This window comes from Diabrotica undecimpunctata, chromosome 3 (genome assembly GCF_040954645.1).
Source record: "Diabrotica undecimpunctata isolate CICGRU chromosome 3, icDiaUnde3, whole genome shotgun sequence".
In the NCBI taxonomy this organism is placed as follows: Eukaryota; Metazoa; Arthropoda; class Insecta; order Coleoptera; family Chrysomelidae; genus Diabrotica; species Diabrotica undecimpunctata.
This window is the reverse complement of record NC_092805.1, coordinates 11,450,648-11,477,832: the sequence shown is the minus strand read 5'-3', so window position 1 is coordinate 11,477,832 and position 27,185 is coordinate 11,450,648. Positions and strand designations below refer to the sequence as shown.

At 34.0% G+C, this 27,185-nt stretch overlaps 1 protein-coding gene across 1 annotated transcript; it reads left to right on the top strand.

The window, feature by feature from the left end:
- Nucleotides 1-2,807: 2,807 nt before the first annotated feature.
- LOC140435484 (cyclin-dependent kinase-like 4) lies at nt 2,808-26,979 on the top strand. Its single transcript, XM_072524217.1, has 7 exons — nt 2,808-2,895; nt 16,089-16,278; nt 19,747-20,032; nt 20,135-20,242; nt 20,349-20,578; nt 23,941-24,075; nt 26,527-26,979. The coding sequence occupies exons 1-7, from the start codon at nt 2,828-2,830 to the stop codon at nt 26,638-26,640; spliced, it is 1,131 nt and encodes a 376-aa protein (XP_072380318.1). The 5' UTR covers nt 2,808-2,827; the 3' UTR covers nt 26,641-26,979.
- Nucleotides 26,980-27,185: the final 206 nt, after the last annotated feature.

The window sequence follows — 27,185 nt, the reverse complement described above, 5'->3', positions numbered from 1 at the left end:
GAAATTCAATTGAACTATTCAGGCGCGTAACCAAGAAAATTATAATTGCCAGAATGATTTCCAATCTCCGATAGGAGCGGAACTTGAAGAAGAAGAATAGGAGTATTTCTCTTATGTTCCTATTTTTGATATTTCGTAAGATAGATATTTCAAAGAACTCTTCATTATCTTTTAATAAAACGTCCTCGTTTACTGCATAGATACCAAGAATGTACTTGTATTTACAAATGTAAATACCTATTAGGTTATAGACTTCTTTTTTTCTGGGAAGTCTATAGTCTATAACACTCGGACGGTGATACCTGTAGTGATACCTCCCATTATTTTTATTGGTACAACAACAAAGGAGCTTAGCCGCCGAATATATACTCTGACATTTTATTTTAATCGATGTTACTAATCTTCTTCTTCTTCTTCCTTTGCCCTATCCGTTTCGGACGTTGGCTATTAACAAGGCTATTTTGACTTTGTTTACGGCACCTCTGAACAGTTCGGTCGATGTTAGTCCGAACCATTGTCGCAGGTTATGCATCCATGAGTGTCGTCTTCTTCCCGGTCCCCTCCTACTGTCGATTCTTCCTTGGACTATTAACTGTAGCAGCCGGTACTTAGTATGCCTCATGACATGTCCGAAGTACTCAAGCTTCCGTTTCTTTACGGTGAAGATTATTTCTTTGCTTTTGCCTATTCTCTGCATTACTTCCACGTTAGTGATGTGGTCTGTCCAGGATATCCGAAGAATACGGCGATATATCCACAGCTCAAAGGATTCTAGTTTCTTCAGAGTGGCTTCCGTTGTGGTCCATGCCTCTGCTCCATAGAACAAGACCGGGAAGACATAACACTTGACCAGTCTTAATTTTAGTTTCATTGAGATTTTGCTTGTGAACCACTTTTTCATATTGTTGAACGCGTTTCGCGCTTTTTCAATTCGTGATCTTATTTCTGTTGACTGGTCCCATTTTGTGTTGACTGTGGTTCCAAGGTATGTGTATGTCTCCACTTGTTCTATTTTTCGGTTGTTTAATGTCAATTGCATCGGAGGTTGTTGTGTTCTGCTGATGAGCATGCATTTAGTTTTGGTTGTATTGAGTTCTAAACCATATTCTTGACTTGCTGTGTGTATGCTTTGCATGAGTCTTTGAAGCTCGTTGCAGTCATTTGCGATAATAACTGTGTCGTCAGCATATCTAATATTATTGATTACCTCTCCGTTTACTTTGATACCCTCCGAAACTTCTCCCAGTGCTTCTCTGAAGATTTGTTCAGAGTATATATTGAACAGGAGCGGCGAGAGGACGCATCCCTGTCGTACACCCTTTTTAATATCTATCTTCCCACTGTGTAAGTTGCCCATCTTTATCTCAGCACTTTGGTTCCAATAGAGACTGGTTATTATGCGCAGATCCTTGCCATCAATATGCATCTTCCTGAGCATTTCCATGAGTTTATCACGTTTGACCTTGTCAAACGCCATGGAGAAGTCGATGAAGCACAAGTGGACGTCCTTGTGCATGTCTCTGCATCTTTGAATTAAAACTTGCAGACTGAAGATCGCCTCTCTTGTGCCCAATGCGCTTCGGAATCCGAACTGTGACTCCGATATATTTGCTTCGCATTTGTTATTATATTCTATTGTGTATGATTTTGGTGAAAACTTTGGTAATGTGATTTATCAAGCTTATTAAGCGGTGTTGATCACAGTATTTTGCACTTGGTGTTTTAGGTATGGCTACAAAGGTCGATCGAAGCCATTCCTCCGGAATCTCCTCTGTGTCGTAAAAGGTGTTAAAAAGGCCTGTCAGAAAATCGAGGAAGTGGTCATCCGTTTCGCATAGGAGTTTTATGATCTCGCTCTGTATGTTGTCGGGACCTGGTGTTTTGTCGTTTTTTAGCGATGAAATGGCTTTTTCCACTTCAGACCTTAGTATTTCGGGTCCAGTCATGTCGTCATCTTGGTCCACTGTTGCTCTGCGTTTATCGTTAAAAAGTCGTTCTACGTAATCTTTCCATGTGTCAATGAGCTTCAAGCTACTAATCAAAATATTCAATTCATCATCATCATCAGTGGCATTACAGCTCGTTATGAGCCAAAGCCTTCTTCAGAACAATCTTCCATTCAGCCTGTCTTTGGCAACTCTTCTCCATGCTTTAACTCTGATGGATTTTAGATCATCCTCTATGTTATCTTGATACCTAAGTTTTGGTCTTGCTCTGGCTCGTCTTCCCACTGGTCCTCTTCGGTCGAAAATTTTTCTGATCGTTGCATCTTCATCTCGCCTAATTACATGTCCTATCTATCGAAGGCGTGCTTATCCTAAATCTCCAATGCTAAATATCCAATTATGTGCATTTAAATATTGCAAGGTATATGAATTTATGAAAAACATGAGAAGGCGGATAAATGACCTTTCATCACTTTGTGGACCTCCTGTCTATCTTAGTTAAATACATGGTTCATTGATGCTTGTGTAAGCAGGTTACAATAAATAAAGCATGTCAATTAAAAAAGTTAATTTTTCATATGATACGAGCAGTATGTTAATTATCGTCGTTAAATATTTCATTTATATTTTTTTTCTTCTATATACTGAATTAAAAAATTCTATTTATAGCCCAAAATAATAAATATTGAAACAAAAGACATGTATATGATAAATTCCTCAAGTAGGTAAAACCATTTGACATTGAAAAGAAATATTACTGTCCGTCCGTATCATGAAAAGTTTTTCATCAATATAGAGCGTCTCCATGACAACGGCAAACGATGTAAACAAGTGAAAAAGGCACGACTAACTAGTATTCGCGAACTTTATGATATGATCGGATGGAGAAATGGTTTAACGGAAGTAAATTGTGGTTACTCGGAAACCAATTGCAACTGCTTCCTAAGAGGTATGTTAATTGTGTGCTGTTTTTATACAAGAAACCATTAAAAGATCGAAATCTTGTGTCTTTGTTACCTTTGACATTTATTCTATGTGTAGGTTTTAATCATATGGTGGAAACCTGTTAACGGTACAAAAAATTGTTTTATGGCTAATAAAAGAAGTTTATTGGGACTATTAATTAACTGGGTAAATTAAAAGGAAAACTGTAGTAATTCGGATAAAATTATACTCATTTATAAACTTAATTTTTATCTTTATCAACTTTCAGAAGTATCAGTTTCACAGTTATCTTATTAAAATATTTAATGCTGATGTTTTAATAGTGTGTAGGTACACAGTAAGTTTTATCCACGAGCTATGTCTCATTTATAATCTTAAAATATGATATACTCCAGGCTCCAGCCGGAGAGATATTTTATAAACGTCAAGGAAATCGATGTGTTTTATTTTTTGTCAAATTATTTTATACAATTCATATATTTCTAATTATTGTTCCATTACAATCCTTTCTGTTATTCCTAAAATTTTCGAGGCTCTAGTGACTAATTCATCATCATCACCCAGCCCTTTGCGTCCACTGCTGGACATAATCCTCCCTCATTTTTCCAGTCCATTGTGCTCTATCTTGAACACTTTTCATCAAATTTCTTGATATTTTCTTGAGATCGTCAGTCCAGCGAGTAGGGATCCTTCCTCTACTTCTTTGTCTATCCTCGGCCTCCACTGAAGCAATCTCTTCGTTCTCCTTTCATGACTGATTCGGGAGACGTGTCCGGCCCAGTTCCATTTCAGTGTGGCAATTTGGGAAATTACATCGATAACTAATGTTCTTCGTCTTAAGTCTTCATTTCTGACTCGGACACGAAGGGATATACTCAGTATTGACCTTTCCGTTTTCCTCTAAGCTATTTGCAACGTTTTAGAAGTTGTAGCTGTCAATGTCAAAGTTTCAGCACAATAGGTCATCACAGGCAACACACGTTGGTCAAATGTTTTACGTTTTAAAGAAATTGGTATATCGATTTTAAAGATCTCTTTGAGTTTTCCATGTTTTGTAGTTCGCATGTTTGGCTGTCTCTTGTGATCTTTATTTCGTGTCCAAAGTATATGTATTTTTCCGCCAGCTCTACTTCGTTGTCTCCAATATTAATATTTCCGCTAGGTACTAGGTTTGTCATGAATTTTGTTTTGGAAATGATTATTTTAAGATCCACATTGGCACACACTAAATGAAGTTCATATAGCTAGGTGATCGTTTGTTCCAAATCTGGTACGAAATCCCGCTTGCTCTATTGGCTGGTAAAAATCAAGTTTTTTCTTAAGACGATTCGTTACTATTCTTGTAAGGAGTTTGTATAGGTGACTAAAAATACTTATGGGTCTGTAGATTTCTAATTCATGGGGATCTCTTTTTTTGTACAATAGAATAACCTCAACATTGTGCCATTTGTCGGCAAATAGGCAAGTGCCTCCGATTTTGATTGCATCAGTAACTACAAAATCTTCGCCTGGAGATTTGTTATTCTTAGCCTTTCTTAGGGCTAGTTTGATTTCGTCTATTGTGATTTCCGGTAGTAGCTCTGATCCTTGGTTGACAATGCCCTTTTTTCTTGTTAATATTTTTGGTACTTGATCTTCTCTGCTATTTGCTTTGTGCTGGCTTATGTACAACAATTTGTAGAAGTCTTCAACTATTTTAAGGGTTGTAAGATGACCATTCCTATTTTAATCTTTATTATCTGCCTTGTCCCCATTCTTAGTCTTTTTCTCAATACTTTTATATTTCTATTGTTCTCAATGGTATTTTAAATTTGTTCTTGGTTGTATTTTCGAGTGTCTTGTCTAACAGCTTTGGAATACTGGTCAGCTTGGTTTACTGCCTGGTCGTTCAACCTCTACCAACCTACTAGTTTACTCTGATTACATTATAAATGCATTGGAAAACAGTTCTCAGATGGATTTCATTTATACTTACTTGCCTAAAGTATTCGACAGGGTAGATCATTGTCTTTTGCATAAACTGGAAAACTTACTGAACTGAGAACTTACTGGTTGGAAAGTTATTTGCAAAACCGGTTTTTGTGTGTCAAACTAAAGGGCATTACTCTAATGAATACTTTCCAAGCTATTTGCAGTTTTTGTTGAAGATCCTATCAGATCCTACCACAGAGTGATTATGACGTCTTAGCATATTCAGATGACTTAAAATTGTTTTGTATTATTCGAGAATATTGGGATTGTATTAAGTTATAGAAATCATTGTACAGTTTTGCTAATCGGTGTGTTAATAAAAAATTAATTATTAATCTTGAAAAATGTCAGGTGATCCAGTTTTATCGATCTCTTGAGGCTACGGTTTTGAATAAATTCGATGGGATATTTTGATTAAGAGGATTAATAGTAACACAGATCTAGGAGTGGTTTTCATAGAAATTTGTCCTTTAATCTGCAGACAGATCTTATACGCAACAAGGCTATGAAATAATTTTTGATTTGGTTTGGTTAAGCAGAGATTTTCGTAGGGTTGTATTTCTAAAAGTTCCATACTTTTTTCTTGTCCGCTTCCAACGTGAAAATTCAACTGAGAGTTCAAGAAAGATTTCTGATATACTGTTCTTTTAAATTGCATAGGTCTTATTTTTAATCTGGCATCATCAATTTCTGAATCTGGATTCTCTTCTTAGCAGAAGAGTTAACTTTGACATGATGTTTATTTTTAAGCTTGGGAATGGAATAATCGAATCTCCTAAACTGATTCAGCTGATTTGTTCTCATATTTTTTTCTGTTCACTGCGCCAGAATTCACCTTTCCATGTTTCTTATCTCAGAAATAATTATGGGGTCAAATATAGGTATGGTCGGACTTCTTGTGCCTGCTGATCAGTTACCTCTTGAGATAGATATTAGACTACAAGCCCATAGGACATTTTAACACATTGGCTGCCACCACAAGACTGTGAAAAATGCTTACAAAATAATATTTATTCATCTCCTCCTCTATCCTTTATCCTTCGCAAGGATGTGGTGACGTTATGGTATTTAACGAATGGTTGCTATCCATTCTTCTCTCTCCTAATGGCACTGCAGTAACATATTACACACGTATGTGCCACTAGTATCACCGGTGATCCTGAACAACTTAATGCTTTTTAGTAAAACATGTCACACAGTAAAATTTTTCGAAAACATTACAAAATGTAGAAACAAAGTTGGGTTTCTTTTGAGTTTCTGTACTGCCTTTTGTTGCAACTGTTTCAGTATAACATTGGATACAACGTTTTGTCTTCTTCCTATTGTTTGTAGTTTTGGCGTCAACTGTAACTAACATATGCTTTACAGTGGTAATAGGTTCGGGCATCGGACTGTAATTGACTAAACTCAAGATTAGCATATCCCGAAATGAGATAACTTGCTGTTTAGGTGTGTTGAAGGAATTATATATTATTAAACTATTATGATAGCCGTATTCAATTAAACTTCAATTGCAGCTTTATGGTACCAGCGAACAGTTTTTCTCAGAGGTGAGAAATAGATTGCGAGTTGATCTGAGACGTCAACACCATCTTTTCCTTTGTTGTAGTCTATAATCGCTTCAGATTTAATTATAGCTACACCATCTTTCTTATGTTTACCTGGTTCTTTCATGTCGATTCGATGTCTGGTCGTCAAGAAGAAGACATCACGTTTGTCGGGCCATTTGCCTATTACAATGCTATTACGATGTTCCTTTTCAATTATCTCCCCTTTTTTAATTTTGCGGAAAGTATATCTTCTGGAACATATTTTTTCTTTTTACTTAGTGTCCCTAATAAGTGACTATTAGCATCTAATAATTGTTTTGCTAGAGTCACAGACGTGTAGTAATTATCGGTTATTACAACGCTTCCTTTTTGTACATAGTCTTTTGCTAAATCTACTACAATTTTTTCCGATAAATCCTGCTCTTTATTAGCCATTTTGCCTTTGAATGTTACATTGTTTGAAAGGGAATCATACTTTCATCAGCAACTATTATTGAGCCAAGATTACATTGTTGGGCAAAAATTGTGTCATTTCAAATAATTTTCTAATTTAATGGCAACGATGGTTTGGTAAAACACCCGTGTTATCAGCAAAATGTAAGAATCTCAAAAGAAACTGAAATCTGTTTCTGGTAATTACAGAAGAAATAAAAGTAAAATTATACAATAGTGACTTACTCCAATAATCAGCAATTTTGGGAAGTTTGACAATTCCCATGTACATAACACAACCCAAAAATTTTAAAATTTCTTCTTTATTGGTAGGTTTCCACGCATGGATTCTGGATGATCTGCTATAACGTTGTGCATTTTTTACTTGCGCAGCATTTCTGTTAGTTTCATCTACAATAAGTTGTAAAATTTCATCATTGATCAGTTTCCTGTATACATGAAAAGGAGTTACTTCGATTGTATTTTGAGGATAAATATCGTCATAGACATATTATGATTCATTAGAAGGAAACTGTATATCGAGACGTAAATGAGTACAGTCAACTTCGTACTATTCATCGTCATTATTTTGCTGGTCGTTAGATTCTACCGGGACCTAAAACTCTTCTTAAAGATAATTCACACAAGAATATACAACAGATGTGAAAGAGACATTAGCCCCACACAATTCGGTTTCAGACAAGGATTTGGCACAAGAGAAGCACTTTATAACTTAAGTGTCCTACTTCAGAAATGCGGAGATCAGCAAAAAGATGTCTTCCTATGCTTTATAGAATACCAGAAAGTACGAACGTTCTATAGATGAGAATGACCTTAAAATCATAAAGAACCTTTATATGAATCAAGTGGTATCTGTGTGAGTAGGACTGGAATTTATATCATATTTCTCAATCGAAAAAGGTGTACGATAGGGTTGTGTCTTGTCACCCCTTCTTTTTAATCTTTACTCCGAAACGATTTTCGATAGATCCTCAAGTGACACTGAAGATGGAATCAAAATCAACGGACAGACTAATAGTAATCTTCGCTATGCTGATGATACAGTCATAATAGCTAATAGCGAAGAAGCGTTACAACGACTAATAGATAGAATAAACACTGAAGGAGAACGACTGGGCTTGAAGATTAATATAGACAAGACGAAGATAGTGGTGGATAGCAGAACACGAAATATGCAATTAAATATAAAAGTAAACAATAAGAACATCCAAAAGGTCCCCAAGTTCAGATATCTCCGTAGTTGGATAACTGAAGATCTAGATCCAGACGTAGATATACGTAGCAGGATTGAGCAAGCCAGAACAGCATTTACTAATATGAGAACCTTGCTAAGCAACAGCAGCCTTAACTTAACGCTTCGATATCGCTATGTAAAATGTTACATTTACTTCATACTGCTATATGGTGTAGAAACCTGGACCATGAAGTCCAGTGTGATGAACCGATTGGAGGCCTTCGAAATGTGGGTATTTAGAAGACTACTTAAAATTCCCTGGACAGATCACATAACAAATGTCGAAGTATTAAATCAAATGAGCAGAGATCGAGAATTGCTACCAATAATAAAAAGAAGAAAAACTGCTTATCTGGGTCATATATTTCGAAATTCCAAGTACCAGTTCTTAAAGCTTATTACAGAAGGGAAGATAGAAGGAAAACGGGGCATCGGAAGAAAGAAATGCTCATGGCTTAAAAACATAATGGATTGGACAAACCTCGATGCCCATGCACTCTTTAGAGTCACACGAGACCGAGAGGAGTATGCCAGAATTGTCGCCAACATCCATTAATTGGATAGGGCACCGTAGAAAGAAGGAAGAAGATTCTACCGATTGTTGTGCATTTTCATCCAATAAGCTTGAATCACTGTTACATTCATCTTCTTTATCATATTCTTCTTTGTCACTCGTCAGAATCGTTTTTCCTTAATTTAGATAGGTCATCATATGTTTTATCAGTTCTATTATCTGAGGCTACTCCCTTTGTTGTGTGAAAGACATATTCTTTTCCACAACTTTTTTTTTTTTTTATTTACTCTGCAACTACAAGGGTTATTAGCGACCTAAAAAATATAATACAGGTAAAGGTAGAAAAAATTACAATAATTGATACAGTTCTGAGTCTTTAAGATAACTTATTGTGTTTTTTAATATTCATGTTTTTTCCTAAGACTTGTGATGGAACAGACATGAAGTCAACAGTGATATTATTATTCTTTAGAGGAATTATTTACCGATTAGTCGGAATCTTCTTCCGATAATGAAGTTTTCACTGTAGAGAGTAAACCTATGTGTTTGCCAAGTTTTCGTATTAATTTGGTGCTTATGGTTTTCATTCTTTTGTCGATGTAGTATGAATGTAATTCCGTTAGAAACTTTATAAGTACATAAGAGTCTTCTGAGTACAATTTTGTTACGCTGATTATGTCTTTTGATCCTTGTATATTTTCAAATAGATCCACTACTTGATCGAAGCTTAACAATTACTTTTCCCTTTCTACACATTCTCTAACTGGTTCCAATAATGTTTGGAGATTTGGTATATCATTTCTTAAGTTTTTGTCATCAGTTTTGGTTTTTTTCTTTAATTAAAGCTTAGGTTTTTCAAAGTTTTCTTCGGAGGGTGGCGTGATTGCATCTTCTAGGGTTCTTTTTCCGGTTGCTTTGTTCGAAGTTACTTGGGGTTCGTAAGAATTCAAATGTGTATTTTTATTTGGAGGTAAGTGTTGACTTGTTTCGGGTAAGGTTGATTTATGTTTTTGGGTATTAGAGGATGACTCAGACGATGTAGGTGTTGCGATTGTAGTGTTAACTGAAGAAGTGGTCAAATGTATGGATGTATTTTGTAGTGAGCACTGTTGGGTTTGGTTTATTGATAAATTTGGGATTGCTACTCTTTGTAATGTGGTTTGAGAAGACGTAGTAAGTGTGGAGGGAGTGGTATTTGAGATTGCGGGAGTATTTTGTAGATTATCTTGTTGAGTATGATTTATTGATGAATTTTGTCTTATTTCTGTTTGCATTGCACTATCATTGTGAGGATGGTTAGAAGGTGAAATATTTGGACAATTAGCTGCCTGGTGTCCAGTTAATTTGCATTTGAAACAATTTTCGTTTTGGGCTATAAATATGCGGTATGATGTTTGTTCCAACTCGATAATAAAAGATTCAGGTAGTACAAAGTTGTCTGGAAAAGGTGAAACGAAAATTTGTCTTCGGAAGCTTAGAATATGACTAAAGGCAGGATTGGTTGCTTCTATCCGTAGATATGATATGTCTGAGAGAGGATTTAAACCTAGTTTTATTAATTCGTCCATTATTATGTTAGAAGGTATGCTTGGACATACATTGGACAGAATTAAGCGGACTGATGGAGTTATTAATCTTCTCGCTTCTAGTATATTTCCATTTACTATTATTTTCTTTGTTTCTGCTATGAATTTATCTACTAGGTTTTTGGATAATAGATATATGCATATTCTACCGTTTGATATACGGGATGCGAAAATTATATTTTTCGGTTCTATATGCTGACTCAATCCTTCAAGATAGTCATTAATTGTACAATTCTCTAGAGTGTGAAACAAAATAGCTTGATCTCTGCTTGGGATTAATATACTACGTGGTTGACTAACTGCTTTTGAGTATGATGCATTTTATGGTAGCTGATTGGAAGATGACATCTTTTAAATGGATTTTAAAATCCGACTAAAACCGGTGCTGTTTTACAGCTTTCGTTGTCATACCAGTTCATATAAATTGGATAATACTTATAACTGATTGCAGTTGTTTACTTAAATATATAAATCCAAATAGATGAAAAAAGTATATTTTATCTACTCACGATTCCAATATTCAGTATACAAATCACTTTCACTTTTATACTTAATTACTTTTCTTAAGTTATTAAACCACTATAAAATTAACTTCTTTGCGAGCTATTTTAGATTAGACTCGAACATGATTTTGATTTTAATATAATTCACTATTTACATGTTCAGAACTGAAGAAATAATCGTTTAAATATTTAAATTTTTAAGAGAAACTTTGAAATGCCTTTCCACAACTTTGATCTAGTAAAAACATAACCTTTATAAATCAAAAGTTCAAAATAACGTTCTAATACATTTTGCACCTTTCGCATATAAAAGTTTTGTATAGACTGAATTGATATTAATAATTTTAAATATTACACAAATTCTAACATATATTTTTATCGAATACTAGTTTCTTAAATCATATTAAACTAGTGTTTCAATTTCCAAATACACTATTTTTCTACGAATTATTGATTGTATTATCCGTGTGTTTTATTAAAAGAAACAATTTTCAACGTTTTTATGTCATGTCGATACTTCAATTAAACAAATACATACATATATTATTGGTGACCTTAACCCGTAGACAAGAAATGGTTCGTTCGTTCGTGATGGCATTATTGGTAATTTTATTGTGTTGACATTTAAGTTTTTGTTATCTAATAGTTTGGTTTCCATTGTACTTTTACACTTTCAATAAACAACAGGTGAATCAGTTAATATTTCAATAATAATCATGATAACGACAAAATAATTAGTAACGTCAATAAACCCAAATTTGGTAGTGTATAGTCCGCCCGCATTTAAGTTTAAGCAATAAATAAAATAATAACTCTACTGAAGTAGAGTACTGGCTGAAAATGTCTCGTATAATCTGGCTTGAATCTCCTAAGAATTTGTGCAATTGTTCCATAGAAGCTTCGTAGTTAAGATAGTCCATATTTTATGTTAAAAAATATTGTTTTATATGGAATTAAATCACTGGATATAATTACAGCTTTTGAAGAGCTATATCGGCACGTTGTTGCTCCGGTTCCAAAACTGATTATTAGCGCTGTTGAAAAAGTATGTCAGCAACTACCAATACATTTTTATGGAGGACAGAAAGTTCATAAAACGAATACACCATCTAGACCTATTTGTAGTACCATGAATTCTCCTTGTAGTGAATTGTCCAAATTTTTATTAAATATTTACAACTATTTTCAAATAGAAATGAAACATTTATAAAAAATGCACAACATTTTTTAAATAAATTATCAAATATTGAATTTAATTCAAATAATATTTTAGTAAGTTTTGACATAAATAGTTTATTTACAAATGTACCATATAGATTCTTCTTCTTGATGTGCCTATCCGTTACGAATATTGACGATCATCATGGCAATCTTTATCTTATCTGCAGCAGCGCGGAAAAGTTGCACAGATATATTGAACCAGATTCTGAGGTTCTTTACCCAAGACGTTCTTCTTCTTCCTGGACCTCGTTTGCCAAATATTTTTCCTTGCAGGATGGCTTGAAGGAGAGCATATCTGGATTCATTTCGCATAATATGTCCGAAGAATTGTAACTTTCGAGATTTGATAGTGGTCAGTACCTCTCGGTTCTTATTCGTTCTTCTGAGGACCTTCTTATTTGTGACTCGGTCAGTCCACGGGATCTTAAGTATTCTTTGATATAGCCACATCTCAAATGTTTCCAGTTTTCTGCACATATCTTCGTTCAAGGTACCCGATTCAACACCATAAAAAACGACAAAGAAGACGTAGCATCGCAGCATTCTTACTTTTGTATCAAAAGAGAGGTTGTGACTCTTGAAGAAGGCCCCCATCCGATTGAAGGTAGATCTAGCTTTTCCGATGCGTGCTCTAATCTCCTGGTTGTCCATTGTTCATTTATTATGGTGCCGAGGTAGTTGTACTGCATCACTCTTTCTACAAGGGTTTTTTTGATGTAGAGTTGACTTTCTGTTATCCTTTTCTTGCTAATTATCATAAGCTTTGTGTTCTTAACGTTTATATTGAGTCCATATTGTTGACTGTAATACGTGATTTTGTTCATAAGAACTTGTAGGTCTTCTAAGTTGTCCGCAAATACTATGGTGTCATCTGCATATCTGATGTTGTTTAGTCGGTAACCATTTAGTAGAATTCCTTTTTCAGTTTCGTGCAAAGCTTCGATAAATATTCTTTCAGTGTACGTATTGAAGATTAGAGGAGACAAAATATAGCCTTGCCTCACTCCACGCATGATCTTCACATAGTCAGTGTGTTCACTTTCAACTCTGATATTTGCTGTCTGATTCCAGTAAAGATTTCTAATTATTTTCAGATCAGATAATTCTTGCTTCTTTTAGCATTTGCATCCTCTTGGCGTGGTGTACTCGACCAAACGCTTTCTCGTAATCAACCAGACATGCGTATACGCCGCAGTTGACGTCTCTGCATCTCTGGAATAAGACTTGTACTGAGAACAAAGCCTCTCTAGTACCAACAGCATTTGTGAACCCGAACTGGTTGGGGGAAATTTTACTTTCACACAGCTTGTAAATTCTCTTATGAATTATCTTTAGGAACAATTTTAGGATATAACCATTAGATAAGATTTTAAATATAATCAAAACAAAATTAGATAATGATGATACATTGGGAACTAAATTAAGACCAAATTTATCAGCTATAATGGAGTTATTGACATTATGTACTGACAATACCTACTTTCAACTAAATAATTAATTCTATAAACAAACTTTTGGTCTAGCAATGGGCTCTAATTTATCTCCATTATTAGCCTGTATATATATGGAAGATTTGAACACAACAAATAATATTTCTAAACTAAATTTAAAACCCACAATATGGTGGAGATATGTAGGTGATGTATTTTCAGTAAGGCCTCATGGATCAGAGTTGTTGGACACATTCCTTAATTATATAAACGATAAAGAAGAGACAATACCATTTACCATGGAATGGGAATATAATAACACCTGGATAATTTCCAGGATGTTTGAATCTCGAAGGAGGTATACTCTTTATAAATTCATAAAATAATTTTTATATACCAACCGAACAAACTTTTTCTCTATTGCACCAGATTATATGAGATTAACAAGGTTGAATAATATTCTTGGCTTTGGTACAATTCTTTTAGATTAGCCTCGATAATACTTTAATACAAAGCAAAGTGAACCTTGCATGTGGAATAATAAATAACAAAATTCATTGCCAGATATTGATATTTTCATGTTCATGGCAAAAATGAAATTTTCTGATCGTGGAAAAGGCCGTACAGCTTTAAAATAAATTAGGTAAAAAACATGCAACATCAACTTTGTTACAGTAATTATATATATATATATATATATATATATATATATATATATATATATATATATTATTGTTTTATCGATCTAGGAATAATAAAAGACTTTACTGTTGTTGAAATGTTGTGTGGTGATTAGACAAACAGGCGATTCTATACATTCTAAAATAGGTACAGATCGTCGGTTTAATCAGATTAATCATCATTTACAGGAAATCTACTTGTAAATTTCATCTCATTGCGAACCAAGCAACCTATATACAATTCAAGAATATATTGCAACTGTAGAACTCTTCCATAATTTATTATATTATATTATATTTATATGACTTACAAAATTTATTTCCATACAATTCACATTTACAAATACAAATAATGCATCTATGGATTTAACCAAAATGGTATTTTACGAACAAACCACTCAGTCATCCTTAAGTACCTAAGTCTCCTTCTGGATAGTCACTATTAGTATTACTAGTATGCTTTAAGTTTTTATAAAAATCATGGCAAAATTTGGGAACACATGGAAGTTTTGCCAATAGATCATTAAACTTTTGTTGTGATATAGGTATTGCAATTTGTGATACCAGTTGCAAATATTTTGGCAATGTTAGGTGTCGTCTTCGAAGCCTAACAAGGTCAATCTCCCGGTTTTCGTCATAAAAATTACTTTTCAAAAACAGAGTTCCCATGTTGTTTTGTTTTACTTTTTTAAACACAGTTTGACAAAAGAACTTGCTGTTTGTTAATGTCTCTTTTTCTATTAATCAAAGGCAGATTTTGAGATGTTTTGACATCATACACAGATCTAAAATTTTTAAAATCTTCTAGTTCCATATTATGTATCTTTCTCTTTTGCTCTATCAGCGCATGGACAGTGTCCGCCTCCATGTGGGTGTGATCCTTTAGTAGAAACTTCTGAGTGATTCATTAAATGGTCCACCTATTTCATTTAAATGAATCAATTTACAGCAGGTACTTGGTTATTTACGTAACCAATTATTTCCTCATATAGTCTATAATGCTTTCTATATGTTTTGTTGTCAACTAATTAAATCCAAGTATGTGATTCATTGCACGTATTTGGCTCAAAGAATATTTTGAAGGTTTGACTTTATTGCTTTTTGTGATTAGTCGATAACGAACCTGCCGTTAAAATGTAAACTAGGTAAAAAATAAACATAAAACAGTTGTTTTATGATTGGTATATTAATTAAATTATTAGTATTGTTTGGTTGTATTTTCTAATAAATGTGAGTTTCGTTAACAGGAATTTAAATTCTGTGGTATATAATTGTGTTTTTATTAATTTCGTTCCAGATATTTACCAGAGATTTAAAAGAATTATAAGAAGAATACAAATTTGAAAAAATATACAGGGTGGTCCATTTAAAAAAATTGTATGTTTGGTATACCACGAAATTATTAATCACCCTGCTTATATTTTTTCTAAATAAGTTTTTTCAACTCTCTCATTTCATCTCTCAACTAATTTCCTTTATCTCTCTCTAGTTCGTTATTTTATTTTACTCTCTCTTTCTCGTCTTGACAAACCCCCTCTCTCCCTCCATACAAAACAGTGGTGAATTTAGACATTTGTCTTAGGGGAAACTTCCAACCAAAAGACATAAAAAGATAAACCCAAACCACATAAAAGAAAAAAATAATATATTTTCTTTAATTTTAGGCCTTCTTGGTGGGGTGGGGAGGGAATAATTTCTCTTTTCGTATTCCGTGTATCCGCTACTGATACAAAAGACAGAGACAGAGGAAAAAAGTTTAAGAAAGATGGTCCCTTCACTTGCCGGATGAAACTCACGAAAATATATGTCTATGATTCGCTATCGTAGCTTTATTAATAGCAGCTCTAAACAATGACGTAGTCGATTTTTGTACCATTGTCTTAGATTTTTTAACCACGATATTCTTCTTCTACCAGGACCACGTTTGGATCTTCACTGAATATCGAAATAAAAATCAAATTAGTTACCGACTAATAGAAAAACCTTAATAAATATGTTGCTATATTTTACATATTTCAAAATGTTTGAAATATATTCTGATTCAATTTGTTTTAGGGCTAGGACACCGTCTAAGAGTATGGAACGTTATGAAAAAATAGGAAAGTTGGGAGAAGGGAGTTATGGTATTGTTTATAAATGTAGGAATCGAGATACTGGAGAAATTGTGGCTATTAAGAAATTTGCTGAAAGCGAAGAAGACCCTCTAATAAGGAAGATAGCACTCAGAGAAATTAGACTTTTAAAGGTAAGAATTAAAATAAAGAATGTGTATATCCCATTTTTTATATCATTATTGGAGGTATATTTCCGATAGGTGCTTCTTTATTAAATTATTTTTTTGAATACTAGAATTACTATAATTTTCTTTGCCTTTAATCCTACTATTAATTGATTTTATTACATATTTTTAATGATGGCATATATCATCATCATCATTCTGGCTTTACAACCCTGTGTGAGTCCTCGACTCCTCAAAAATTTCTCTTCAGTCGTTCTTATCCATCGCCTTCCTTCGCCAAGCACGTATTCCCATATTTCTCATGTCATGCTGGTATATAAAGGCTCTAAAATCGAATAAGGAGTTGGAACTGGAGTATACGGAGGAAAACCAAGGCCAAGTTTTAGTGAAAGCCTAGATAATCACTCTACTATCTTCAAAGCAGAAATTTATGCTATTAAGACGTACTAGCCGGAACTAATAAAGATCAACTGCAGGGACAGATCAATAAAAATGATATCGGATAGTCAGGAGACAATACAGTCACTAAAATCGAATGGAGTTGACTCTAAGTTATTTTGGAACTGTGTTCATAATTAGATCTAATCGGATCGGAAAAAAATAACAAAGTAAGTTTATCCTGGGTACCTGAACGTACTGGTATTGAAGGGAACAAAAAAGCGGACCTATTTGCTTGGAAAGGAGAAAAATAAACACTCATAGGCCTAGAAGCTGTCACAGCGAGAAAAAGATATCGGACTGGATGGAACAGATAAAACTTTAACCACTGGTTATATGTACGAACAAATGGGTCTTAAAGGCAGGAATAAGGCAAACCACTATTATATTTATGACGTAGAAATAATCCCAGTCAAAAGCAACAGATACATCGGAATACAACTAGATAAAAGGCTGGAATTCACCGCGCATATAGGGAAAGCAAAAAGATGAACACTAGCTATATCAAAAATCATGTCAAATATAGAACAACCAAGCTCTTACCAAAAAGGGAAAAGAGCTAGAAATAATATAAGGAGAGCTAAAATTACACAGTATAATACGAAGCTTTTCCATGGATGGTAGGAGTTTTAATAATAAGGTCCTGAATGCCACTAGATCATCAAGAGAAAAGAGATATAAAAGCGCACGCTAGAAGGAGATGACGACTGACCGAGGAAGCTTACTATTTCTATATATTACAGATGAAGGTGTTTAACAAAGTGACACTAACAAAGCGACACGCCTGAAGTTACGTTCGTAGAAAACTCGTATCGGGTGAGTTGCTGCAGAAGAGGGGCGTATTTTTAGTTGGTAGTTTGGTAGGCGGATGGGCAGGTGTTTTGCGTAGGCACTACGCGGATAAGTGCGTGCCCTTACACTATTCGATCCGAATCCACCACATATTTAGTCATCCCTTGAGCCTATCAAGGAATACGTCACGATATGTTCTTTTGGAAGATTTTCACACTACATTAAAAAGTGGTTACACAGTACTGGTTCTTCGAAACGTGAGAGTAGGATTATATTTCTTCTTCTTCTTCCTCTTTATAAGCGATTCTGCTTGTTCATTGGCGGATTAAAACTTCTATGGAAGGTTGTCACTCCATGTTTTGCGCGGTTGTCCGATACTTCTTCTGCCGATTGGTGACTTATCTCTTGCTATTTTGACGACACAGGTCTCCTCCATTCTGCTTATGTGGTTATTCCATTCTTTTTTTCTATTATATCTATCTATCTGTTGATCTGCTAAACTTATTCCCTGATTTATTAGTACTTGTAAAACTTTAGTTGTAAGTATTAGGTTAGTATTTAAAGTATAGTTTATACCTCCGGAACTTTTTTGGCTGTTTTTTATCTCCTTTTTTAAATATTAAAATTAGTTCGCTCGTTCTCCATTCTTCCGGTATTTTATTCTGTTTTATAATTTTATTAATTAATTTTGTTAATTGTTTTGTCATTGCTGCTCCACAATATTTCAGTAATTCGTTTAGTATCTTATCTTTACCTGCTTTTTTTCTGTTCTTCAGCTTTTCAAGTATTTGACGAACATCCTATATATTCATATTAAGTTCTTCATTTGTGGTAATTTCTGTTGTTTCGGGTTCTAGCGTCGTTTGTTCTTATTCTGCACAGAGCTTTTTTAGGTATTCAATTCACGTATCCTTTTCTATGTGTTTTGGTCCTATTAGTTCCTTTGACTTCGTTCTTTGACCTCTTATGAAGCGCCATATTTCTTTTTGCAGACCGTAAAAATCATCATCACTCACTTATTCTACTTTTTATATTGTTGAAGGCTTCTGTTATATAAGGTTTTAAATAACCCTACATGAAAAAAATCAATTTTGGAGAATTGATGGGTGACCGGATGATTGGTGATCACGGTGGCCACAGTTGATCCTCCTCTGCTTATCCACCTCTCAGGAAAGTTATTATTTAGATGATCGTGAATAGGGGCAGCGCGATGCATTGGAGCACCGTCGGGTAAAAACCAAATTCGTTAGAATTTTCTGTTCTTCAGCTTTTCAAGTATTTGACGAACATCCATTATCATCATCATTGTGTGTCTTGGCCTGCTCTAGGATTAGTCTTCATTCTCTTCTATTCTTCGCCTGTACTTTCCAGTTTCGTACTCCCAACATTCTCAGGTCTTCCTCTACCTGATCCTTAAATCGTGATCTGCGTCTGCATCTCCTTCTTCCTTCTTGAAGGACCTAATAATATCAGGTTTGTTATACAGGCGGTAAAGTTCTAAATTATAGCGTCTACCCCATAATCCGCCCTCCTGTACTCCTCCATAGATATTCCGGAGGATTTTACGTTCAAATTGATGAACATCCTGTACATTTATATTAAGTTCTTCATTTGTAGTAATTTCTGGTGTTTCGGGTTCTCTCGTCGTTTGTTCTTCCTCTGCAAAGAGCTTTTTTAGGTAGTCAATCCACGTATCCTTGTCTATGTGTTTTGGTTCTATGAGTTCCTTTACCTTCGTTCATTGACCTCTTATAAAGCGCCATATTTCCTTTTGCAGACCGTAAAAATCATGTTTCATTTCTTTCGAAAAACATTCCCAGTGATAACATTATAAAAAAGTGGTTACACGGTACTGGCCCTTCGAAACGTGCGAGTGTGATTCTACTTTTAGAATTTCTAATTTATTCGTGAGGATCAGTGGATATTGCTTAAAGTTTTGCTGGAGACACACTGGCTCTAAGATCCATTACCAATCTTTAACTGTCGATAAATTTAGTAGATACCAGAAAAAATAATTAAAAAACCATAAAAGGTAAACAGGCTAAAAGGTATCCCGGTATTATAAATTCTTAAATATCGAGGTCAAATCTCAAAGCCCACGTGCTGTGAAATTTTATTGATTTGTATAATACTGGTTGACTGATTTACTTTAGTAAATATTGCCATTGTTTAATCTTCATTAATATTAAAAATGTATAACATTTTACGACCACAAATCGATTTTTTAACTATCTTACATTTTAGAATCTTAAACATCCCAACCTCGTGAACCTCATTGAAGTATTCAGAAGAAAACGACGCCTTCATTTAGTTTTTGAGTTTTGCGACAAAACGGTTTTAAACGAATTGGAAAGATATCCACGTGGTTGTCCAGATCTCCTGACTCAGCAAATTATATGGCAAACTCTTCAAGCAGTAGCGTACTGCCACCAGCACGGTTGCATTCATAGGGATATTAAACCTGAAAATATACTTTTAACAGCTACAGGTGTGGTCAAATTGTGTGACTTTGGATTTGCAAGGATGTTAAGTGAGTAGTCATTTTAAAATGTGATATATCTACGACAATAAATTTAATTTTAAATAAAACAATATTTTTTATATAAAACGAAAATATTTGTTTACATTTAAGATCCCGGAGAAAATTATACGGATTATGTTGCAACACGATGGTATAGAGCACCCGAATTACTTGTAGGTGATACGCAATATGGAACTCCAGTGGATGTGTGGGCAATAGGTAATTAATTATAAAAAATTGTTTATAAATTATGTTAGTTTGATGACACTCAATAATATATAACATAATAAATAGCTTAAAAAGGATATCACTCTATTTGTTATAGGTTGCGTTTTAGCCGAACTCATAAAAGGTGAAGCTTTGTGGCCAGGAAAATCAGACGTAGATCAACTCTTCCTCATAAGATCGACAGTCGGTGACCTCTTACAACGACATATGCAGGCTTTCAAAAATAATGATTTTTTTAGCGGTACTATTCTTCCAGTTCCTGGACAAATTACCCCTTTAGAAGTTAGATTACCTATGGTAAACCCCACTACCTTGGACTTTTTAAAAGTAAGTATTTGTAAAATTGAACACACTTTCTTATAATTTTGAGTCTGGTGTATATATTAATAATTAAGGTGAACAGAAAGTTGGAATTTAGTTTTTCAACACAAAGAACTATGAGTATCCCGTCTAAAATCTCTAACTAAAGAACTAAAAACTTAACTCGGCTTGAAAATTTGACGTTAAAAACTGGGTTTAACTTCTCTACAGAAAAAACACAATCCATAATTTTTAATAAAAACAGTTCTCCGTATTCCACTCACCTAACTTTAATTTATCATTAAAACAATCAGAAGGAGTTAATTTTTTAGGTTTAACCAGATCCTTAAATTGGAACTTGCATATCAACAAACTACAGAATTCCTGTCAATCTAGGTTAAATATACTCAAAATTCTTTCTAATAAAGTTTGGGGCTCAGATACTAAAATATTAATAGACATATATAAATCAATCATTAGGAATAAACTAGATTACAGTTGCATTTGTTATAACACCGCAAGCAAAACTACCTTGAAAAGGCTTAACAGTGTTCAATCTACAGCTTTGATTGGCACTTGGTACACTTAGAACTAGTCCCACTAGTAGTCGACAAGTTCCAGCTAACGAACCACCTCTAAACATAAGGCAACAACAATTATCATTAAACTAAATTGCCAAAATTTCAATTCAAAAACAACATCCTCTTTTCTCTCAAATTTTCCAGCCTGGCATCCTCTCTTTTAAAAAGACAACAAACTGTATACCTCTAATAGAAAGAATAAAAGTCACAAATTTTAACATGAATCAACTTAGTCTATTGCTATATACAAATGTAATATCTCCTCCATGGACAACCCGCCTACTGACCATTGACTTGACACTAAGAAAGTACCCCAAATCAAATACAAACTTCTCGATAATTAAACATCTTTTGCAGAAATCATATCCCATTACCCCAACTACTTACAAATCTTTACCGACGCCTCTAAAACCCCAGATGGACATGCTGCTGCTTACTATTCTAATGAAGAAAACTCCTACAGCATACACTTATCTACAAATTGTAGTAAACCCACAGGCGAAACCACAGCTGTATTAAAAGCCTTAACTTTTTTCAAAACGAGTAACACGATGAAGTGCGTCATCATTACAGATTCACTTAATGCGTTATTGAAATTAAAGCAAATTTATACAACAAATCCCATTATACAAGCAATAAAAAATGAATAAGAAATACTTCATTCCATGGGAAAGGACACAGCTTTCATTTGTGTACCATCCCACACTGGAATCTGGGAAAATGTAAAAGCAGATCAACTAGCAACTACAAGCCGTATCAACTTAGAAGATACCACAAAAATTACAAAATATCCTTATAGTGACATGAAACAAAATGGCTGGGAAAATTCAGCAACCAAATTAAAACCAATATGCCCAAAGGTGAACAGCTCTTTGAACAACCCCACAAGTAGACTAGATCAAGTAATTATAAACCGTTTAAGAATTGGTCATACTGCTGTCACACACAAATTTTTAATCAGTAAATATCAACCACCAATTTGCAACAACTGCTCCACTTCATTGATAGTGAAACACTTCCTGCTTGACTGCCCATGTTTCCAAAATCAAAGAAGAATGCATGGAATTTCAGACGAGCTCAAATCCATCCTGACAAATAAAAATTTAAATGTACTAAGTTATTTAAGAGATATAAAATTGTACTATACTATTTAATGTAAATAATTATATTAAACCTATTGTGTTCGTCATCCCACTAATAACCGTACGTGGTTGATGTGGAGTAAGTTTTTTAAATAATAAAAAAAAGAAGGGTTCGTCATCTAGTTATAGTCTTCTCGTCTGTTCTGCCTGTTTCTTGACATATGTAAAGTTCTGATTTAATAATTGGTTCGATTTGGTGTCTAGGATTAGTTGAAGTAATCTATCTCAGAGAATCAGAAAGAATCACCGCCGTAATGATACTGGTATCATTACCAAATTTAATTTCTTGATCAAGAGCGAATAATTTGGCTGTATCTATGCTACAGTGAGGATAAGTTTGAAAGGTTTTGAACTGTCACCTCGGGGGAACAAATAAGGGTCTAGCCACCTTCTGATATCCCCGGGTGCTCTGTAGATGGCTTCGGAGTAAACGTCGAGAGCTCCTCTACTTAAGTCCATTTTCGGGTTATGGACTTGGAAAATATTTATCTTCGGTGTCTTGCCTTGAAAAAGGCAAGATATTTCTTACATGACAATTTCTTCGTCGAAATAAAACACCAAGTTAAGTTGAAACAATTCTCAGCCACAGAGTATGGAAAACAAATGCAGGAAGAAGAGCCCCGAGAGCAGTAAGCTCTCGGAGAGCCCGTGAGGGACTGACCTGGCTGACCTGAAAATCGCCAATATTTATATGCGCTCTTCGAGCGATAAATAGGGATTTCCAGGTCAAGAGCCAATGGGAAAATTAGAGGCGGGGCGATGCGCATCGAAATGCGTACTAGTCCACAGACTATCGCATTCGATGACAGAACTATCTGTAAATATTTTCGAAACATTTTCATCAGATTGGAGTATATTTGACAAACTAATTTTTATTACCGTGGGATGTATTTCCGACATATTGCATTTGCTCAAATTTACATTACATTGTGGAACATTGATTGGTCAAGGGGTATGAGGATCGGCGACTATTGGATCGAATATATCGGGAAAATCAAAGTTTCATTTATTAGAGTATGTCCTAATTCTTTCATAGTATGGTTTTTTTAATTTATCAGTAGAATTAAAAAGTAAGCTATACTTATCTGTGAAGGTGTTACTATAATTAAGTTTTTCTGCATTACAGAAAACTGTAATGATCATTCTCTCTCCTGTTGCCAACAAAAATGTAGCTTTCGACTATTTTAAACTGTTTGTCCTTGTTTAGTGTAGTGTTATGTTCAACTTTATTGTTAATTTTATGTTTACGACATTCTGGGATTGTTGGATAGCCCAAAACTGACGAAATGCCCCTGAGGATACTTTAGTGAGCAAAAGTTCTTGGGCAAGATTTGATTAATAAAACTATACTCGATATCTGCCTTTATTTTTCAAAGTTTATTAAAAATTTTTTTTATAAGTTTGCACATGGAGCACGCAATTAAGATTGGCCTGTATGATTCCATATTATATCGTAACTTTTTGTCTTTTAAAAGGTAGGACGTAGGAATTAGTTCACATTGAAGGAAAACGCTGTGGCATCCATATGAAATTAAATAATTAATAATAAATCAAATAAATAATTAAATTTATTAAAAATCTGAATTTCTATTTAGGATATACAAAGTATATTTTAAAATTCTTTGTAGTGTCTTTATCTGATTGTATATTATAACATTTGTTTTAGAAATGTTTAGATAAAGATCCAGTCAAACGGTGGACATGTGAAAAGCTTCTTACACATGCTTATTTTCAAAACTTACATTACAAAATTGAAGAAAACGATATCCAAACTAATGATAAAATAAGGGATAAGTCTAGAGTAAGTACCTCTCTTATGCAAATTTACATGTTAAATTATAGAAATTTAATTTTAGTGAAATAAATATTTATTTTAAGAACCATTATAGACCTGCTACACTATACATAAGGTTTAAGGTTTATAGTCACCAATGATGATCATGGATCTTTCTTCTTTAGAAATCTTCAGTTCTATATAATGGTCGTAATGCAATCAATTGGCTTATTGTATATCTTCAATAAACTATTATATAAATCCTCGGGATTTCGACATATCTGGTATATATGATATTTAATCTAACACCTAATATTCCTTCTATTTGGGTCTAGTATACCCAGTGCTCGATCGAACCTTCTCATAGCAACAGAAGTAAGGTCTAAGCTGCCTTACTATGCAAACGATTCGCTTGTATGACCCTGATTGGTGCTATTCCGGGTCCTTAACCGTGGAGTCCGTCATCGAGGACACTTCTCTGTTCGTTCTCTTCGACATCATCTAATTCGTCTTCATCGATAATATCTAACAAATCACGGTCTGTTACATCAGGCGTCTCAGGTGTTCTCAAGTTTTTCCTGCACTCACTTATTTTTTGCCTTCAAAAATCTTTATCGCGATTCTGTTCCTCCTTTCTCTTGAGATTCTCGTCCCTTAATCGTCTTTTTTCTTAGGCATCCTCCAATTTTGTCTTTATTGATGTGCTGTAAGAATTTTCGATTGTTGCCTGTAACGAGATTTTCTTTTAATATCTGGTTTAACGGTTTTCGCTGTTATTGAAGCAAAAACGAAAAAGGAATTTTCCTTAGATGTAGAAAGCTGATCATTTTTAATATCTAACATTGACTCATCAGTAGATGCATTTAGTTTAGACATTGTAGACGTTCCCTGGTAGAGAAGCGGCTTCCACTATAATTTCCTTTGCTGAATTGGCAGAAGCAAAATTATTCTCATTAAATTTATCGAGATCGAACACTGCTTTCTCCATAGTGGCAACTTTCATAAATACTTTATTTAACAGCTCAACTATGTCACTTTCGTTTATTTTTTTGATGACCTGTATTAGACAGAAAAACATCATATTCTCTATAAACTGCTTCTTTTAAGAACCAAAGAAGGTCAAGTCAAAGACTGAAGATGATCTGAGGTGTGTGGTAGAAGTGACACCATATAAATGTTTTTTCTTTGCGAAAATTATATGCATCAATAAAAATATGGCTGGAGGGATTATCCAGAACAAAAAGGATGAAATAAGTTGCTGTGAGCTTTGCCTGTCTTACAAAATGGCACAACCACTCATTAAAAAGTTCTGTATTGATCCATCCGTTTTTGAAACATTTGTATAAATCACCAAGGGGTCCATTTTTCTTAAGTGAAAGATACATTCTTTTACGAGGATATATCAACACGAGGGACAATGCACAAAATGGCTGTGATAGTTTTCACGTTAGGCAGATATAGCAGATCCTACCTTTTTAGTACCTTTAGGTCCATAAACCTTTGGACATTTTTTTGGGCTGTTGTAATGCCAGATTCGTCTATATTGAAAATTCTGTTTGGCTCAAACTTAAAAATGTGTTGTTGAAGAAATTACTTTTTATAAACACATAAAGCCAATATTTGCCATCTAACCTCTTCTCTTTATTAAAACTATTTGGGATATTATTTTCTTCAGCTTGCCTGAATACCAATCGTCGTAAGTTATTTAGGTGTTTAGCCATAGAATAATTTAGCAAGCGGTAACAACTCTCTTAATTCTTTTTCTATTTCATCTGAAAATACAGATGTATCTAAACGGGGTGGCGTGTGCCCGTTATTCTTTTTCTTAAAGTCGATTGGAGAATGTTGAAAGCTCTTCCCGATTTCCCTTATTTTTTGCTGTCATTTCTGATTGCACACATAACATTTTGTAAATTTTCGTTAGTATATGTAAGAATCGTAGATTGTATTTTTTAGTATTGTTTCTAGTACTTACTATTTCATTTTTTGTGGAGGAATCGTGCGCTCTCCTGCGCACTATTATCCCTTTACGCCTTACCTAAATAGCAAACGTCGTTACAAACTGAAAACTACTGAACCATATAAACCAACATATGCACTAAAATGTACAGAAAAGAACATGATTTAAATCCGTAATAAGTTCAAAGCTACTGAATAAAGCCTACGAGCTGGCCGTCTTAATTTTTGGATCAGGAAAACTAGAAGACTTGTTGCAATTTTCAATAATCGGATCTCACTTGAATGTACACGTGAAACGATCGACTGTCTCGATCGTTTTTCGAAACTTATCACACCCTCGGTAGTTGAAATGCCTCACTTTTTGTGATCATCAAATATTTGATCTTTGTCGCTTTGAAACAGAAAAATAAAACTGCGAGATTTATTATTTTATTGAAGTATTTTTCTAGAATTTAAGACTTTACCTACTTCATAAAAATGGGTCGTCTGTATATTGATATATTTACAATTTTGTTTCAGAATTCGCTTCTGGGGACCACATTACCGCAGTTGGCAGGATCAACTCCAATTAGCCCTTCTAAACCAAATAATAATCCACAAAAATCAAAAGTAGATCATTTGCCGACCATTTGACAGCGGTTTTCACTATTTAAATGACTTAAACCAATTTTTTTTTCTACTGACAAATATGATATGGGCACGTTTTGTCAACCTCACTAATCAAACATATCTACTTAAATAAGTCATTTGCCTAGTTCAATAAAAAATTAATTAAATGTTTAAAATTAATTTATAACAATATTTTACGAAGAAGGATTTGTCTAGGTGGTACAAATACATATCTTTTGAATAAAATACAAAATAGCATTATTATAATTTTGTTTGGAATGTCTAAATAACTGTAATAAGAATTTAATATTTAATTCAATGATTTTGTATGTAAATAATATATTTGTATAGATTTATTTTGGATTGTACAAAATAAACTAGAGCAAGAAGTTTGTTCATTTATTAATGTTTTATTTCCTCAAAATATAGTTTTCAAACCTGTAGTATATTTTTTTATAAAAAAAAACTGAGTGGTTATAATAAAATTGTCTCACATATTCTCAGTAATTTATTAATTTGGTATAGTGTGCTTATTAGACGAAAAGTTTTACCCCACCCTCACCCTTCGA

Excerpts from the sequence above, each read along its gene's own strand:
- LOC140435484 (XM_072524217.1), top strand. The coding sequence starts at position 2,828 with ATGGAGAAATGGTTTAACGGAAGTAAATTGTGGTTACTCGGAAACCAA. Across the intron at positions 20,579-23,940 it reads CTACCTTGGACTTTTTAAAA|AAATGTTTAGATAAAGATCC; the intron begins GTAAGTATTTGT and ends CATTTGTTTTAG. Across the intron at positions 24,076-26,526 it reads AAATAAGGGATAAGTCTAGA|AATTCGCTTCTGGGGACCAC; the intron begins GTAAGTACCTCT and ends ATTTTGTTTCAG.